Source organism: Ictidomys tridecemlineatus, chromosome 6 (assembly GCF_052094955.1).
Source record: "Ictidomys tridecemlineatus isolate mIctTri1 chromosome 6, mIctTri1.hap1, whole genome shotgun sequence".
Classification (NCBI taxonomy): Eukaryota; Metazoa; Chordata; class Mammalia; order Rodentia; family Sciuridae; genus Ictidomys; species Ictidomys tridecemlineatus.
In genome coordinates this window covers 72,337,682-72,357,617 of record NC_135482.1, presented here as the reverse complement: position 1 = coordinate 72,357,617, position 19,936 = coordinate 72,337,682, and the positions used below count along the sequence as shown (strand labels likewise).

The 19,936-nt window shown below is 36.4% G+C and overlaps 1 protein-coding gene across 1 annotated transcript in view; it reads left to right on the top strand.

Moving 5' to 3' along the window:
• The first annotated feature begins 200 nt into the window (after nucleotides 1-200).
• Pdzrn4 (PDZ domain containing ring finger 4) overlaps nucleotides 201-19,936 on the top strand; it is a 351,420-nt gene continuing 331,684 nt past the window's right edge. The window contains exons 1-3 of the mRNA XM_005324834.4: nucleotides 201-1,002; nucleotides 3,241-3,327; nucleotides 5,196-5,303. Of these exons, the coding sequence (XP_005324891.2) occupies nucleotides 343-1,002; nucleotides 3,241-3,327; nucleotides 5,196-5,303 (855 nt within the window). The 5' untranslated portion in view covers nucleotides 201-342. The remainder of the gene's footprint in view (nucleotides 1,003-3,240; nucleotides 3,328-5,195; nucleotides 5,304-19,936) is intronic.

Genomic DNA, 19,936 nt, shown 5'->3' with positions numbered 1-19,936 from the left:
CTGACTTCTTGAAGTTCCCTGTTCAGGCAAAGAACACCTCTTTCCCAAGGGCCATTGTAAACTAGCCTCAGTTCTCCTCTGACAAAATTTGAAAGATCATAAATTGCAAAGCAAGCCAAAAAGGCCGGGGTCGCTGGAGGTGGCTTCTATTAGCGTCAATACGGCGAAGTCAAGGACCAAGCAGAAGCCTGAAAACTTCAAGCCAAACAAACTCTGAGATTACACCTCTCAACCTCCTCCTCCCCTTCAGAGAGCTAAGGTCGCTGTGAGACTTCTGTCTAGGGGCAACCCAGGAGAGGCAGGGGGCTCAGAGTAAACCGACTCTTCTTCCCCGCGCGTAACATGGGCTTTGCCCTGGAGCGCTTTGCAGAAGCTGTGGACCCGGCTTTCCAGTGCAAGCTGTGCGGCCAGGTGCTGGAGGATCCCTTGTGCACGCCTTGCGGCCACATCTTCTGCGCCAGCTGCCTGCTGCCCTGGGCGGCGCGGAGACGCCGGTGCCCGCTCCAGTGCCAACCGCTGGCGCCAAGAGAGCTGTATAGAGTGCTGCCGCTGCGCAGCCTCATCCAGAAGCTGCGCATCCAGTGCGACTACCGCGCGCGTGGCTGTGGCCACACAGTCCGGCTGCAGGAGCTGGCAGAGCACGTCGAGCACTGTGACTTCAGCCCAGCCAGTCACTGCCGCAGCCTCCCGGGCTGCGCCTTGGTCCGGGGCGGCTACCGAGACCGCGGAGACGTACCAGCGCGGGGGGGCTGCAGGCCAGCGACCAGGGTTCGCCCGGGCGGGGACACAGGCAGGGGGTCACCAGGCTGCCGCTGCAGCAGTGGACCGGGGCCCGAGCCTCAGGTCCTCGCCTGGAGGCAACGTGAGAAGGCGCTGCTCGAACAGCTCTGGGCGCTGCAGGGCGAGGTACAGCTCACAGCCCGCAGGTATCAGAAGAAGTTCACCCAGTACATGGCTCACATCCGCAACTTCGCCCGGGACCTGGACCGCGGCCACCGCAGGGTAAGCCTAGAGGGAGTGGGCACCTGGGAATGATCGATTGGGGTAGGAAGAGGAATACTTAAGGAATACTTAAGAATTCCTTTAGGAGGAAGCATCTTTCTTTACTACGCAGTAAAAAAGCATCACCCGCCCTGAATATCCTCTGTGGTCATTTTCTTCTAAATGTGTTTCTATTACAGTTAGAAAGGAATGACCCTTTGCCGTTTATATTAGGATTGGAAAGAGTTAAACAGATTCAATTCCAACTTTTCCCTGAGAAGTAGAAATTGGAAAAACTCATTTTCCCATCCAGACTCTTGTTTCCCATCTTTCACTCCCACTCCATCATCTCTGCCTATCTTTTGTGTCCGTGCAATGTGCCTGAAGCAAATCCCAGAGGGAAAGGCATTACCCATAAACGACTTACTTTTTTCTGTCAAATTGTCCTTATCAATCAACTACCCTCTACTTAGTTTAGGGACTGTGAGAGAAGAGGGGACCAGGACAACCTCAGGGGTTGGGAGGTTGAAAGACGGGATTTCTTAGACCTTCTAGCTTCATCACCCTTACTCTTCCTAAAAAAAAAAAAATTTTCCCTGCCTTGGAATCTCCCGAGGTTGTTAGTGGTGGTGGTGGGCGAACGTGCTTATGACTTGGGAAGCCTGGTCTGAGAGCAGCTACATCTATCAGCAATTAGACTGGCCCTAAGAGTCTTGGCTGGGGCTGTTTTCCTTCTTTGTCGAAGCTGCTGCCCCTGATCTGCTCTCCTTGACCGCCCACTTTCAGACGGCATAAACAAGCCTCTTTGCAGCACCCCTTGTGAAGAGGCTTGTTTATAAAGCTGTTACTTCTCTTCTGGAGGACTTCAGCACAGTGTTTGACATTGTTGGTCGCTGCCATGGTGAGCGGGGATTTAGCAGAACTTGCACTCCATTCAAGGAGCTGTTTTCATTTTTCAGTACTCCTGGGGAGGAGCAACCCAGACTGATTCCCATTTGGGACTGATTGCGTAGTACTGCCTCCAACGCAGGCACTGAATTTAGATGTTCCTGTCTTTTAATTAAAATAATAATAATAATAATAATTAAAGTGAGAGGGGCTAAAATGCTTCTACCCTGATAGGGGAAAGCTTACAATGCTTTAAAAGATTTGGTGTTAGGATTCTTTCTCTAGCTTACATACAGGTAAATTTACAAAATGTGAGGACCCAGAGAGAAGCCCAGAAATGTACTCTGCATTACTAACCCAGGTTTCAAAGTCTGAAGGAAAGGAGCAGCATCTAAGAGTTATAGGACAGAGAAGTCCACACAAGTCAAGCCATGGTTTGAGAAGTGAGGAGCAACTGCCAATGATTTGCAGATTAATTATCAGTTTCCCAGTGCTTTTCAGAAATATTTTTCCACTGCCAGTAGGGGCTGCTGTGTGCACTGCCTGGGAAAAGCTCCTGGGAAAAGGTACTGGGAGCTTATGCAATGTTATCATTCAGAAGTAATTTACAAGGATTTAATTTCCCAAGATAAATTAGTATCTCTAACCAGGAATAAAACTCATCTTGTCCAGTACTGTTTCACCTTACATTTAAATTGGTCTTTACTCACGAACAGGTTGTAGATATAATTCCTATTTATTTAACTGTTGTTGGGCTATAAGAAAAGAAATACATAATATTTTACCTGGCAAAATTTTGCTTTTTTTCTTCTGCAAGATTTGTGCAAAACCAAATAGGGTCATTATTTAATATTAGGAGTACTGTAACCTAACAGATCCCGCATTAGAGAAGCAATCCAAATGTTACTTAGCATTTATTAAATTCCTCAAGATTTAATCCCTTAAAATTTTGTAAAGTGAAAATTTTACAAAAATCTTTCTGAGCTTCACTGACAATTTATTTTATTTTCTGTCATGGAAGGGAAAATTGCAAAATTCCTGTAAGTTTAAACCAGAAATCTGTTTTAAATTATGAGGAAGGCAAAATTAGATGCTGCATTTGGATAAAAGCTGCATATGTAAAAATACAAAGCCATTGGTCATTTTTGAAAATAGTTTCTTTTTTTTTTCACAAGCACAGTTGTTCCTTTTGAATACATAGTTTCAAATATTTTTAGGAAGAAATTAACCCTCAGCCACATTCAATAACCCTTAATTTTAAGCTTTTCTCCTATTCACATGTTCATTTATTTGCCATTTTAAAATAGCTTCACATTTGTATTTGTTTTCTTTTATATTTTTAGCTTAGTCAGTTTATCCCTTTTCTTCTAGGATGGAGAACAGAAGCCATTCACCATCGTGTTAGAAAGAGAAAATGACACCTTGGGATTCAATATTATAGGAGGTAGACCAAATCAGGTAACCCACCTTCTTAATACATTACTCTCTTGGCTTATAAAATAATTGAAGTCTGAGCTTTCATTTGTGGATTTAGGGTCAGAAAAATAAGTAGTTTCATCTTTAAAATTATGCTTGAAATCAAATGCTGGATTCCTTATTTAGACCTTCTAGCTTCATCACCCTTACTCTTCCTAAAAGAAAATCTTGCAAAATTTCGCAAAATTTCCAGTATGTACCAAGATTTTCTTTTAGAGAAAAGTAAAAATCAATGGCTAACAAACTGGGTCTCCTAGCTGCTTTAAAAAAAGAGAGGTACATTCCACATTTTATGTTTTTTGGCACCATTGGCAAATTTCTTAAATAATCTTATTGCACAGTAATATGAATAAATAATTTCTGTTTGATATAAGGTGATTGTATTGTCTGCTTACACTTCCTATCTATTAAATCAAATTGTTAGACATTAATGCCGGCTGGGAAGTCAATAATACATGTTGAATGAACAGTTAAATTCAAGTAAGGGATGATTGTTTTCATAATTATTTAGGAAACTCCTTATTAAAGAAAGTTGATTTGAAATATTTTTAGCTTCTTCACTTAATTGAATGAAAAATGATCTCTACATTGATACCAGTGGCTTTCAAAATGCATATTATAAGCTTATATACCGAAGTTGCTAAGCTTTTTTACATCCTTCAAATTCTACATCAACTTAATTTTTACCATAGCTGGAAAAAGGTAGTAAAATTTTTAAAAATTATATTCTTTAATTTACGCAATAAACTGCCTTGAAAAAAATTTGCATTCTTCATTGCACATGTCATCCAAGGAAACTATCATAGGATTGTTGGCCATATGCTTTTCAAGTTAGGAAGGTGATGTCCTGTTTCCTCCTGTGTCTACGATGCAGCTACCAAATCTAGCAACTCACCATTACTGTGCCTCTGCTTCTAATATGGTCCCCATGCATGATAAAAAGACAGGAGTCTTGTCATATCATTTTTGTTCTCTTTTCCCCCAAGGAATACTTTTATAAATGCCAGTTAGGTATTTGACATTTAGATAATACTGGATTTTTTTGTAGTCTCTTAAAACTCATGTTAAGGCAGGTTAATTAAGGAGAAGTTATTTTATTTTACCTTCCATGAAGTAAAATGACATTTCAAACTATATAATGATCTATCATAGGTAATAATCATTTTTTTTTCTAAAAAAGTTTTATAATATAATTGGTTTCCTGAGTCTGGCTAAAATGTCCTATTTGAATCAAATGGCCATATGTTTGAGTTTCAGTCATGAGGCACATCAAACTAGAAGCAGGCAAAGATCAGCTTTGAATGGATTTCCTTGCAGTTTAGTGTTGATCTTTTGGGATTTTACACTTGAGCAAGCTCCTAGTCACCTCTGTGAATAGACATAATCAGAATTGTTTCCAAATTTGTCACATTGGAGCCTAACTCATATTTTCAAATGTAAGACCACATCTCAAACATATTGTACAATACAGGCTGGATATGCTTTGTTTTCCTTCTGTAACTTTATCACTTTTTATTTAATATCTACTTTAGAAGTATGATATTATAGAAATAAGACTTAGAAACCAGTCAATCTTACCTTGAACATGCCCCTTTCCCCAGAGCTTTTTATGTGTAGTCAAAAATGTGAAGTGAATAGATAATCTCGTCAGAGTTGCTGGACTTGTTCGTTACAGCTGTCATCCTGATTAATTATTGGTTGGTGTTAAGTAAGTTAAAATTCAGTGCCAAATTCCCAGCTGAGAGAGTTACATATTTAAGGAGGACTGGCAATGTTACATTTAGAAAATTGTCCTTTATAAAAATGTTACTTGCATATTTATTTCTGCTGATGAGTATATTTTTTTATAGAATAATCAAAAAGAATCATCTACTGAAGGAATTTATGTTTCAAAAATATTAGAAAATGGACCTGCTGACAGAGCAGATGGCCTGAAGATTCATGACAAAATCATTGAGGTAAGATAATAATAAAAGCTACATATGACCTATAGGTTAAATATTTAAACACTTGAAATTTCCAAGCTTATTGCTTTACCTTGGTATGGCCTTATTAGAATACATATCTAATGCAGCAGTGGAGGTATTACTTTTTCAATTCTTCACCAAAATGTGAAACTCTATGATGATTCTTTATTAATTAATAGATATTGGAATAAAAGATTAAAATGCTTAAACTTTCCAAATGTGTTAATGAATAACTCTTTTAATAAATTGTCTCTTCCATGAACTGTAAGGATTCTTGTATAGTTATTAAAGAATTAATTTTGTAACATTTCAAAGGATGATAAATCTCTGTTCAAGGACATTTTAGACCAGGAAATATTGCTGTTTTAACTTGTGATTAGAATATGTAGAATTTGTAATAATTTATACAATGCCTTCACCTTTACCATTTCTTAGTTTAATATGATTGCATCATCCCATATCCTTTTTTTTTAATGTTTGAAAAAAATAGGAAAGTAGCTTTTTTGTCCTGTTGAAAAAAAGTTGGTGGAAAACTTTTATTTTCTCTCATGTATGATACAACTGCATTGTATTTGGTGATGATATGAGTAAATACCTTTATGCTAGTGATATTGGACTAAAATGTGGAATTTGGGGTTACTGCAGTCTGCCATCTTTCTCCTTTGTATGTTTCATTAGCCAATTGAGATGGTATTCTTTGGCATTACCAAAATGATTAGGTTGCTTTTGTCAATGGATTTATTTCCAATGCGTTAGTAAAGGTAAAGGTAGAAATTAGAAAGGTTTATTTGACTCCACTATTTTTTTAAAAATTCTGTTTATTCTGTTATTTAGTCACTGATACTATCTTTCTGAATGTCTACATAAACTCTCTGGGTGGAAGCTATTTTTCTTTATTAAGCTTTGGATAAAGTTTTAGATTCTTATTCAGTATTTGTACATAAGTTGAATTTTAAATACATTGATATAGGATAAAAGCAAAGAATATGGAGGAGCCACTAGTTTTCTGTCTGAGGTGCAAGGGGGAAGAACGCATAATGTTTAGAACTTAGCTGACTAGACACTTTGGAAAGAGAAAAGCGTTACCTTGGGCTGAGCAGGTCTGGGTTTCTGTTGTTTATTTGTTTGTGTATTTTTAATCTAAAGAGTTCTTTTTTATCAAAGTTTTCTGCTTCCAGTTGTATAGTCAAAAAAGCACAGATTGCTTTCACTGTTGCTATCAGCTTTTCTTGACAGTTTGCCTACTGAAAACATTTAGAGGCTATAGTTTCCAAAGTTAGAATTTTTCTATTTCTACTCATGTTTGTGCATTATATTTTAAATAACAGCATAATTTAAACAGAAGTTGTCCTCATTATTGTCTGCCTTATCTCTAATGCATTTTCATTTTTCCAGATAAATAGAAAATAAGCACTTATATTTCATGCTATTAGAAGGGCTGATGGAACTGAATTACATGCATTCAATTACATACACACACACACACAGACACACACACAGACAGACACATACACACCACAGAAACAAGTACTGGTAATTTTAAAAGTAACTTATTCTAGATTCTAGCTGGGTAATAATGTTATAGATACTTCATTAATATTGCATTAAAAGGAAGGAAAAAGAACTTTTATGTTGTAATACTTTTGTTAATTACTTAGTTTTTGCTTATGTAAAGAGGCAATTCTATAGTTTTATAAAAACTATAGTTGATAAATCCAGTGCATCTAAATATCTGTATAATATGTTACTAATGTATGCAAGACTAGCTTTATGTAAGCCCAATAAGATAAAAGAAATCAACCATGGGAATCCAAATGGAATTTATTACTAGCTGCAATACTATTATTATTTACCTCGATTTTAATATATTAGCAATTAATGACAAGGACTTGAAATTTTTCTTATTTCAATATGAATTTTTCAATGTATCTTTTATGCAAGGATGTGTGTGTGTTTGTGTGTGTGTGTGTGTGTGTGTGTGTGTGTGTGTGTATCCCACACGCATGAAATCACTGTAATGGATTACTGTGGTCACATTTGCAGTTAGGAAATGAATTAGACATGCATATTTCTATAATGTTGTCTTGTTAATTAGCATGAAATATTTTAGAAGGAAAATTACTAGAAATAAATACATCATATTTAGTTGCTGTCAGTTTTTTTTTTAGTGGATAAGTATTTGTACGACTTCTTTTCTTTTTTATTGATTTTTTTTTAAAAAAAATGACAGCAGAGTGCATTACAATTCTTATTACATGTATGCAGCACAATTTTTCATATCTCTGGTTGTATATAAAGTGTGTTGATGCCAATTCATGTCTTCATACAAGTACTTTGGATAATGATGTCTATCACATTCCACCATCCTTGCTAATCCCCTGTCCCCTCCTTTTCCCTCCCACCCCTCTGCCTTATCTAGAATTCATCTAATCCTCCCATACTCCCCCTCCCTACCCCACTATTAGTCCACCTCCTTACATCAGAGAAAACATTAGGCATTTGTTTTGGGGGGATTTGCTAACTTCACTTAGCATTATCTTTTCCAAACGCCATCCATTTACTTGCAAATGCCATGGTTTTATTCTCTTTTATTGCGGAGTAAAATTCCATTGTGTATATATGCCACACATTTTTTTTATCCATTCATCCACTGAAGGGCATCTAGATTGGCTCCACAGTTTAGCTATTGTAAATTGTGCTGCTATAAACATTGATGTGGCTGTGTGTGACCTTAATATCTATTTAAACAAAGAGCATGTTTGCCTTGTGCATATATATCATGGATTTTAGAAAACAAACAAAAAAAACATGTAAAATAACATAATTTTCCTAAATCACTTATTTGAATAAGAAGATATATATGTTAAATAGTTGCTCCTATTATTGGTTAAAGTGACTTCACTAATACTCACAAAAATATTGATTATAACAATTTTTCTATTGGTAAGCAAAGCCCAACAACTCCAAAAGTATTATTTAAAAAATCTAGATTGTACTAAAGCTGATGAAATTAACAATCATGCAGGAATAAAAAATATCACAGTCACAAAGTAAGCCCATGTTGTAGTTTTCATATCACAAAAGACAAGTTGATTTTTGTGTTCAGTCTCCACAAGCCACCATGTTGCCCAGTTTCTAAGTATTCCCACATCCACATTTATGAAAATAGTCACTGTTTGAAAAACTGCTCTAATATTTGAGTTGCAGCATCAGGTAGCAAACTATCACTGGAGAGTGAAAAGGCCAAGGAAGATTCTTGAAATATCACAGGATTCCACATAGACTAGGCATTTACTCATATGCATGCAAATAAAAGCATCTTTTGCTTGCTTTTTTTTTTTTTTTTTTTTTGCCTTTTCAAGACTCAAAAGGAGCACAGAGCCTCTTTGCTACTAGAAATTTGGACACAGTTCTAAAAGAGGCTACTACTGTTGCCATATTATCATCGTGTTAGGATGCCTAATGCATTCATCGGAAGAGTTGAGAACCAAGTTCTCTGCTGCTGTCAACATTGTTCCTGTGTTAATACTGTCATATTGGTAGCAGGTACTGTAGGCATAACCCAAGAGTGCGAAAAGGTGCACAGCTATTTATAGCTCCTTGTTCACTATCTTGCCCCACCCCTTCCTCCAGCTCCCAGTCAATGCTGTGTAAAAGAACAGTGCTGGTGCAGGGTGGTCTTCTCTCTGCTTCTGGAGACCAGAGGACTCTGTGACATCAATTCTTTTGGGGGAAAAATAAAGCAGTGTTTTCAAATATATATTTGTCTTTTCTATATTTAACTTGAAATGCATAGTGAAACACAACTAAAAAGCCATTTTATTTTTCTTTGCAGTAGTTCCCACACTGAACAGTGACATTGTACTGCTTTCCATGAGGTGCAGAGTTCAGTACTAGAAGAAAGAACTTACTTGCCAGAATGTAATTATACTTTCCTTTAGTTCTGTAATATTTTCTCTCCTGGATTTTTTTGTCATCACTCCCTGCACAGCTAAAGTAAAAATCTTTATTAGCTCTCACATTTATTTGGCTAAAGTTTTGCAGAGTAGTTTATAGCTGTTAAGGAGGAAAATTAAATGCAGATCAGAGCTAGACACTTTGAAATGTTTAATCGGGTCTGCTTGATGCTTCTTCTGTGTATTTCTGATGGCACTTCACACCCCACAAAGCTGCAGGCCTCATGTGTTCATTATAAGAAGTATTTGCAAGTTTTGTAGGTCATCTATAAAACTAGTGGGCAGGTAGTATTTTTAACAAATTATTGTTTAATAATCTGAACACACCACTGAGTGCTTCAATAGAATAATATCCTCATCCTATATTTTAAAAGTGTATTTTAACTGTTCAAATAACAGACTGGCTGTTTGAAAGAATGAGGAAGGACCTAAAAGCAATTATACTTATTCAAATGAATAAGTGAAATTTGTAAACATAATTTAATGTTATTCAATCAATCAAATGTAGTTTCACCAACATAACGCAGTTATTATACAATTGTATATTTTAAAGTATCTTGAAAAACAGTGTGTTACAGTTGAAAGACGCCGAAATCTGAAATCAAGGAGACCTGGCTGAAATTTCTGTCCTGGGAGTTAAAATTTATGTGACCTGACCAAGCCAACTATGCCTCAGTCTCTGCACTATTCCGTTTCTGTATATACAAGTGCCTCCCCCAAGGGCAGATTTGGGGACTTCACTATTGTGTATCTACTGTATTGTATTAAGTTTGTACAAGTAAAATTTCTCCACAGTACAAGGAGGGAAATCGGCACTAGTTCCTTCTATTTCTTCCCTGGGAAACTCCAGGCTATCAGCTGCCAACTTTCAAGTCATTCCTTTGTGTATAGACACATGAGTTTAGATGAAGAAATGTAGGTGGTTTTAGCTTGTGGATTTTCACATATCCAAATGAATACCCAGAGGCAAGAAGAGCTGTAGGGGGACTTTTGTAACCATGTGGTTATGAGCTAATTCATTCATCCAACAAGTATTTATGCATTGCTTCATATGTGCCAGGTGGTACGCTCTGTGTTACAGAAAAGATCACTAAGACCCCTCTCTGCACTCAAGTGGCTGAAGGTGGAGAGCTGTTTTCTGCTCATGAGAAGCCTTTCCTTGAAGTTGCCACTTCAGTTCTTAAGGATGTAAATGGACATTACTGTCTTGCCTTAGTGGATTGACACTATGGGTTGATTTTAGTTCTGCCATCATCCTACAAGCAGTTCAATGCATTTTTAGAAATCATGACATGGGTTAGTGAAATAGTAGAATCTGGGGATGTGAGACAGCATTGTGGTTCAGGAAGGAGTACCTTCTCTGAACTTGAGTCTTGGCCTTGAATTTGTGCTAGATTATAATGGAAGCTTTCTCAAATTCTCTGTTTCTTTCCTGTAAGTTTATGTGTCACAAGAGGTAAAAGTTATGGTTTAACATATCACCCAAGGGTTTATACATTGGACACTTAGTCCCCATTTTTGTGGCAGTCTTAAGAGGTCACAGGACCTTTAAGCAAAGGGGGTCTAGTTAGAGGTTATTGAGGGCATCATCCTAGGAAAGGATCAAGGCAGTTTTGTTGGACGCTGACTAGTTCTCTCTAGAGCATTGTTATAAAAGAGCAATATTGGCCCCTCCCTGGGCTCTGGCTTCCTGCTTTGCCATATGACCTCTCTCTTTAATGTGTATTCCTTCCAACATGAAGGCCTAACCAGCGCCAGACTGTTTTGGTACCATGCCTTTAAACCTCCAGTACTGTGAGCTGAATAAACCTCTTCTTTAAAGCATCCAGCCTCATCTATTTTGTTATGGTAACAGAAAATTGGCTAATACACTAGTCCTTTCTATTTTCTGTCTAGATGATCATTTTTTTTTTGGTCATTCCACTGAGTTTCCATTATTAATAAACACAGTTTAAATTTACAAAAGAAAGGCTGGGAAGGTCTTTATGCAACTGAGCTTTAGTGTGTTAAGTACTGGTATATTTATTGTAAACTTATAAGACATAAACTTGGGTTTGATTTATTGAGGGCTAAGTTCCCAAGAAAGGAAACCAGGCCCCCATGTGATTGTGCCAATTGCATACTGCCTTACCCCATTTGGTGTCCTTCTCAGGAGGTCTAACTGTGTTTGCTAGTCTCCTCCTCACAGCACCTGTAACATTATCACAATTCATCTTAAAATGAGATACAGTGTTGATTTTAGGTAAAATGTCAGAGTGGGCTGTGTGTTTCTGGTTTTCAACCTCCTTTTTTTTCTTTTAATCATCCTAGCCATCTGGCAATTTCTTCTTTACTTTCTATTTCTCTGCAGCATTGGAAGATGTTGAGCACCCTTTGCACTTCAGCTGAAGATGATGCACTAATCTTTCTCCAGCTTTTGCCATTTTTCTCCTCCATGTTCCCTTTACCTACCTGTTGTCATTTGTAAATCACTTTGCTCACCCCTAGAGGATTTTTGTTTTTACTCCTTTGCTGAAGGTCCCTCATTAGCTTATTATGGCTTGGATATGAGCTGTCCCCCCAAAACAAGAATCTTCAGAGGTGAAATGTTTAGATTATGACAGCTGTAACCTAATCAGTCTATCCTAGTTTGAATGGACTGACTGGATGGTCTCTAGGCAGGTGCACCAAGGCTGCAGGAGGGGGTCACTGGGGGCATGCCCTGGAAGGGTTGATATTCCTGAGGCCCCTTCCTCTGTTTTTCCTTCCTGATCTGCTATCAGCTGAGTATCTTTCCTTCTCTGGGTCCTTTCCCCATGATGAGCTGCCTCATGTTGAGCCCAGAGCAATGGAATCCTCTGTCTATGAAATGAGACCTTTGAAACCATGAATCCCAAATAAACTTTCCTTCCTCTAAGCTGTTTTTTTTTTTTTTTCCGTGTGTGGTTTGGTGACAGTGACAAAAGACTAACTAAACATTAGCATTCTATTGTCAGCAGGTTAAAATTCAGCTTTCTTCTTCTTTTGTGGTGCCATGGGTTGAACCCATGGTCTTGGGCACACTAGGAAAGTGCTTTATTGCTGAGCTACATCTCCACTCTCCAGAATCCAAGTGTTTAGTGAGCAAACGGAGTTCTTCAAAACCTTTACATTAGATATTGTTTTTCTCTCTAGATCCTCTAATGTAGCCACATGAAACGCCTCTCCTTTCCTATCTTTAGACCTCTATGTTTTTTCTTTTCTTTCCCTGCTATCTGATATTCTTTCCCAGGCTCTTCTCTAGCTGGAAAACCCCTTAAATCCTTTTACATGCCCTGAAGCCCTTTACAACCCACCAAGCAGAATCACTTTATTATCTATGTTGCCAAAAAACTTTTAGACCTTTTACTTTCATAGCAATTTCATGTGCTAGGGTGAATATTTATTCTTCGGTGTTCTTAAATGTGGTTTTGGTATTTTATTGAAATTATTATCCTTCAGCATTGATACTGGTAAACTCCACACATTCTGTTCAATTTCATTGAATGTTGGAATAAATGAATGGATTAATCTTGAGCTCAGGATTTTAGGCATTATGGTCTTTATCCAAGGGTTTTTCAATGTCCCTGAAATCTTGCTGGGTGGGCAGTCAATCCCTAATGATTGTCTTAGCACATCCTATTCCTTGGTGTTGTATCTTAACTGCAAGATGGCTCAGAAATTAAGTGACTTACTCTTCCTTAAGTTTCAAGATCTCTAAAATCTAGTGACAGAAGCCTGAAGAATTTGTACCTCTCTAGATTGTTTCTTCTACCTACAAATCAAAAAAGAACTGAAGTGTGCAATGCAGGGTTTCAAATTTTATTTATGTTAATGTCTAAATTGGATCTGAAAACAGGTTTGTGGGCTTTCACCCTAATGCAGAGTTTTAGTTATTGAACTTGAAGATCACTGGTAAAACTGTCTGAATGTACATGATTGCCTGCAAAGCAGACTTGCAGAATATGGCCTTGGACCAAATATGAAATAAAAAAATAATATGATTAACCACAGAGGAATTGAAAAGATGAAAGATATTTTCCATATTTCCAAACATTGGAAATGGTTTGGTGAAAAGACAGAGTTAAAAACTTCCTAGAGCACTGGGATGGTCAGGGAGTATCTTTGAAGTTCTCGGGATGAGAAATGCTTGGAATAATTAACAGTAGCCCCAGCTGTGAGGACACCTGTGTAGGACTTTAAGGAACAATTCTCACAGCTTGTTCTGGGAACTTCTTTTTTTTTTTTCATAGAGCAAATGCTGCTGATTCCGAGTAGATTTTACTTTTTCTGAGAAGACATGTGAATGGAAATATTTCCACTCTTTTCTAAAAATCCTGTTTCATCCCAGTGCCTTGAGAAAACATCCCAAAGAAGAAAAAGGCAGCTGGCAAGTGTGGGGTGGATCTGGTGCTTGATCCTCTTAACCCTAAGAATTTGAATTATTCTGTCCACCCCAGAGTCCAGTGGCCTTATGGGTAGTACTTTGAATCACTTCCCTCTTCTTTTTGAAGCTGTTAACTGTTCTGAAGAAAAAGCAAATGATTCTTTTTTGTAATCAGCAACTCAAACGTGATTCATTGTTACCTTCAAATAAAAAATGTTCCCCTATATAAAAATTATTCTTTATGTGGTTTCAACTATTTTAAGCAATTCTGTATTACTATAGAATATATACAGAGGTATATATTCAGCTCACAAAATTAGATGGGCAACAGACTATAATCACTTTATAGATAGGAAAAAAACTATTTTTCATAATATAGATTAGGAAACAATTTATCACTGGGTAGATAGAAAAAATACATAATGTTCAATTAGAATTTTTCAGATATTTTTACTTAAAATTAGGTAATTGGGTATTCCAGTCACATAACCTGTCACATTAAAAGAAACAATACATTTGCTTTATGAAATCATATTTCAGAAAAGAAATCATTCGTTAACAAAAATGTTTTCCTTATATGAAAGATAATCAGTTTTTAAAGTAGTTTACTGCAAACGTGATTCCCCAAGTAAAGAACACATGTTTGAATAACAATTGGCTTTTAAAGCAGCTGGAGGTAAAAAGATCTGTTGGTGATGATACAGGACTCTCAGAGCTTATAATCAGAAGACAGCTGTATATTGAACAAATAAACTATAAGTAAATGACCTGAACTCAGTGGTGGATGACTGGCAGAGAGGAGCTACCCAAAAGACTTCCCTCATCTGATGGTGGTATGAAGCTTAAAGAGTGAAATGGAACTTGGAAAGGGCCTTTACAGGAAAGGTGAGAGATAAGAAGGTAGGTGCGTGCAGCAAGAGCTTTCCAGATCTAGGAAGAATGCCATGAGGAGCAGGATTTGAATGTCTTGCTGGGCAGCCTCATCATTTCATAATAATGAATGTTATGGAAAAATATATCAGCTAATGCTTATCATTATGATAAGCATGCCTTATGTTCTTCATAGGTATTAATGTGTCTCCTCCTCACAGCTCTGTGAGGTTGGTACTGTTATCAGTGGTAGGATTTTGATTTTCCAGAGGAGAAAACAGATACAGAAGTCAGTTTGCACCATCACATAGTAGGAGCTCCTGGGTCAGTTCTTTTTTTAAAAAAAAATATTTATTTATTTATTTTTTAGGTGTAGATGGACACAACACAATGCCTTTATTTTTATGTGGTGCTGAGGATCGAACCCGGGTCCCGCCCATGCTAGGTGAGCGCACTACCACTGAGCCACAATCCCAGCCCCCTGGGTCAGTTCTTGACTATCATTTGATTCTACCTATTATTAAGAGGTACTCGGTTGTAGCAGACTTTGAAGAAAGTTCCTATACTACAGGACATGAGAAGTCAGTGTTAAACTTCGAGCAGGGGAATGACATGGGTAAAGCAATTATTTAAAGATTAAACCTTCTGTAGACTTCACCGAGGTACATAAATAGTTTGAAAAGCAAAGTTATTTGAGACAGGGAGATTGATGTGTGAGGATTGCAGTTGTCCATATGAGATAAGAAGTGTAGGAAGCAAAACAACAGAAAGCTGTTGGAAGGTAGTGATGGGTGGGTGACCTTATCTATTCATCATACTTACCTTGAATATTTTCCTCTGTCTTCATTTTTCAATAGTTCATTCTGTTTAGTCTACTACCACTGAGATTATGTACTTTCTTTTGTTTTCTTCATTGTTGTGTGCAAAATAGTGTTTTGTCTAAATTATCTTTGAAAATCTATCCTCTAATTGGTCAGCTAAGACAGAGTTTTAGGAAGTCTTGAATGGTTTTGTTTTAAAGACAGCCTGTGAAATTCTTTGAAACATGGAGAGGGAGAAAGAGATTGAGTATCCAAATGTTTGATGCATTATTCTGCCTTGAGGAGCACTAAGGTGTCCCAGAATAATTTTCTATGCAGATTGTGGAAAGGGCCCTGCAATAATATGTGATTACTGGCAGTCCCAGAATGGCTTGGGGTCTATTGTTTACCTTTTGGATTTAATTTGATATACTTAGAAATAGTATTGCATACAACCAGAGATATGAAAATTGTGCTCTTTATATGTAATAAGAATCATAATGCATTCTGCTGTCATACACAAATTAAAAAATTTACATAAAAAGAAATAGTATTGCATCTTAAGCTTCTTGAGACAAAATTTACTCTGCAATGTCTCTCAAAGTGTTTCCCAGCAAAAATTGTCCTCTGCCAAAGCTCTCTCTATACTATTGTTTCTCAACCACTTGTGTGAAAGACAATTTTTTCAATTGTACATTGATAAAATAAAAATGTACTACTAGAAAGAAATGAAATACAATGATAAGATGTAGTCAATTTCTTTATTATTTATTATCATTAGATTCCTCAGACATAAAGTTGCCCTATGGGATCAGCATAAAACGTTCTGAATGCCTACTCTGTTTTGGTACTTATCCTGTCATGAACTTGTAGCACATTATTTATGAATTAGCCCTAGTCCTTGGTCCCCAGACCACTCTGAATGGCTCCTCTCACAGCAGTCAGAGAGATAATTTACAAAGTAAATGACATCTTAACTTTCTGCCAGTTACTCCACATACTTGCAAATCCTTTGCCTAGAATCCTTAAATAACTTCTCTGCATATGGGATAAAATGCAAAGCGTTCTCAACCTATTTGCTAAGGCCCTGCCTCCTTGGCTCTCTGACTCTCACTTATAACCTTACAACTCTTTTTTTTTTTTTTTTTTTTTTGCCAATCCCCTTGGCTTCCCTTGCTGAAACCACACTGGCCTTCAGGATGCACTGAGCTTCTTCCCATCACAAGGCCTTCCCACTGGAAGTCTCTCCCCTCTCCTGTACCTTTAGGTGACAATCATCTGTCAGCTCTCAGCTCACACATCACCATTGCAGAGAGGTCTTCTCTGATGGCCCTATTTAAATGATACCTCCACATTATGTTTTTTCACTTACCCTCTTCTCCAAAAAATCACAATTTGAAATTATCTATTTTTAAGCACAATTTTACAAGAGAGTCATAAATCATAAACGTCTAGTACAGTGAATGATCAGAAAGTAAAGTCATCCCTGTGTCCAGTTCCAGGATCAAGGAACAGATCATAGTAAGTGTCCCAAGAATCTGCCTTCTTCCCTGGTTTCATTATTACCTTCCTCTAAGTTCTGCCAATTTTGGCCCCTGCTTAAATAGAATTTTAAAATAGATATTGTCTAGAATCTGTTTCTTTAACATTATATTTGTGGACTCCACTTACGTTGCTGCATATAATTTTAGTTTGTTTGTTCTCATAGCTGTGAGCGCTGTAGCATTTCACTGTGTGACTGTACCACAGTCTGATTGTCAATTGTGTCATTAATGATATTGTTGAATCTGGACTGTTACAATAACAGTGCTCTGAACATTCTTGTGCATATATTTTTGTGAACATCTGTATACTTTTCTGAAATATGTGTATGTGTGTGCACACGTGCAAACACACATACACATCTAGGAATCTATTTGCAAGGTCATAAATATGTACATATTTAGCTATAATAATTGTTATCAAACATTAATTTAAATGATGTAGCAATTTACATTCTTTCTAGCAATGTCTCAGGGTTTCAATTTTTTCAAATACTTACAAAGACTTGCAATTATGTATAATTTTTTTGAAATTTTAAACCATCTTATAAAATGATATATAGGATCGTATCTGGTGTTTCCTTGATTTCTAATGAAATTATAAATAAGTATATTTTTTTAATTTTTTTTCAGCCATTTCACTATCCTGTTTCGTGAAGAACAGGGTGAACCTAGAAATCCTAGCTTTTGCTGTAACTTCAATACTTAGAATACTGCCTGGCATTCAGTTGGTATTCAATGGTTGAGGGAATGAATTACTATTTACAGGACTACAAGGATAAATTAAATCTAGCACTGCTCTTAAAACCCTATGCTTAACATATGAGATGTGTCATTGGCATGTTTTAAATAGATGAAAAAAAATCCTAAGTTTCTTTAAACATATTCTATCACAATGCAGTTAAGTTTTCTACTTTGTCCAGTAAGGGGGAAAAAATATCAGTTCTGTGTTTCTTTTGACGTTATCATTCTTGATCATCTTGGTATGCTCAGTTTTTAATGCTAGTCTTTTAGTAGGACCAGTCCTACACTGTCCCTCCATGATTCTTTGTTGTAATGTCCCTAAACAAATACTTGTGGCCTGGATACCCTGTTGCAAGCTCTTTCACTTAACTGAATGTGTGGGTGTTATTTTTTTCACAGACATCATGCTTTCCAACAGATAAGAATGATCAAAGAAGAAAAATTCTTTTTCTTCTTACACAAGCTTTCGCTTAGAGGAGATTTCTTTTTATAACAGAGAACTTTAAAATGCATATCTTTTCTTGGACTGGTATAATTTTTCTTTGAATCCAAATGAGAACTCCTGTAATGTCAGATACTACTGATTTAGAATGAAGTTGCTGAGACATATTAAGTAAATACCGAAACAAAGATAGATTCCCAGGCATAGAGATGGTGAGAGAGAATCTTAGATCTGAAAAAAAACAGGGAGGGTCAAATTTATTATGTGGTAAATAATTGAAAAACAATTTTCACACAAAAGCTGAAAAATCATATTTATGTATATACTATATACTTAAAATGATTGTCATATTTTACACAAACAAATATTTTGTATGAAATCATGAGTTATCAAATCATCTCACTATAATTCATGCGCATATGTCTAATACAGACAAATCAAAATATCTCAACACATAAATTATATACTAAATGATTTTTTTATATTTAATCATAACAGTGAAGATTGTGATGATTATAAAAGCTAATAATAGCTAACACTTATGGATCTTTATCATGTGCCAGGCATTATGCTAAGAAGTATATGTAATAAATAAGCACATTGGTGCCTTTGAAGGATTCTAGTGAACAGCTACTTCAACTTTGATGTGGTTCAATTGTCTCAGAATCAACTTTATCACATCCAAGGGAAAAATATGCCTTGGTTAATTTGAAAGCATAGTAACCATGCAATGACATATAATAGAGAGCTGTAGAAGTGAAAGAAATTTCTAAACGTGTCAATTATTTAACCAGTAGCAACTGTGAAACTTACCTTTTAGAATGAGCACAAATTAATAAATTTGCTAATCTTCTTCACCTTATTCTGTTAAATTATTTACATGAAAGTTTATTTTACAAAGGGTTTTTAAAAAATATTTATTCTTAAGTTTTTTAAGTGGATACAATATCTTTATTTTACATTTATGTGGTGCTGAGGACCAAACCCAATGCCTCATGCATGCCAGGCGAGCACTCTGCCACTGAGCCACAACCCCAGCCCTGAAAGCGGTTTTATAATATCAAAAACTAGGAAAAATATTTGTTTGTTTTTTTTATTTAATGAAAGCTTGAATCCTCTGATTTGCAGGAAACATTCTATGTAGTCTTTCTTCTCCATAAAAGAACTTGATAGGAAGCAGTCTATTGTTTATTCTTTGGAGAAAAGACCATATTAAGAAAAGAAAGCGAAGACTGTTAAGTTTTATAATTATTTTTCCTTGTTCTTTTTGGATTTTATCTTTTTTTGAGAACATTGTTAGAAAGATTTTTCCAGAAGATTTGCATACACAAGAGAACAAATTTGCACCTTTATTTATTTTTTCAGCTTCTAGGAGTTTAGAAGTATGTAAGTGAAATTACACAAGGTTTGGAAGGTACTTAAATATTATGAATATCTTCGTGTGTGTGTGTGTGTGTGTGTGTGTGTGTGTTTGTGTGTGTTTCCTTTCTCAGCTAGGTCTGAAAGAAACGTGTCAGCATTTTTTTGTCAGATAATTTTTTAATTCTTATTTTGGAAAGAGCTCCTGGGATGCTACAGGAGTGGCTAGTAAGGAACCATGAGAAGTGGTGGTTTTTTATGAGTGGAAATGACCTTTAAAAAAACAACCATTACCTTGTTTAGCCTTCCAAAATATCATTTGGACACACATGAAGATACCTAAAAAGAAGGCATGATTTTCTTTATCAGTAAGCACAATAGTAGTGGCATATTTTCTACTGAAAGTATTCAACAAACAATAGAGGTGTTAATTATGTTGCATTATTACTGATATCTTTTGGAAAAGAAGTTTACAACTTACTTAAAATCTCACAGTGTGCTTAAAATGCAATAAAATACAATTTTATA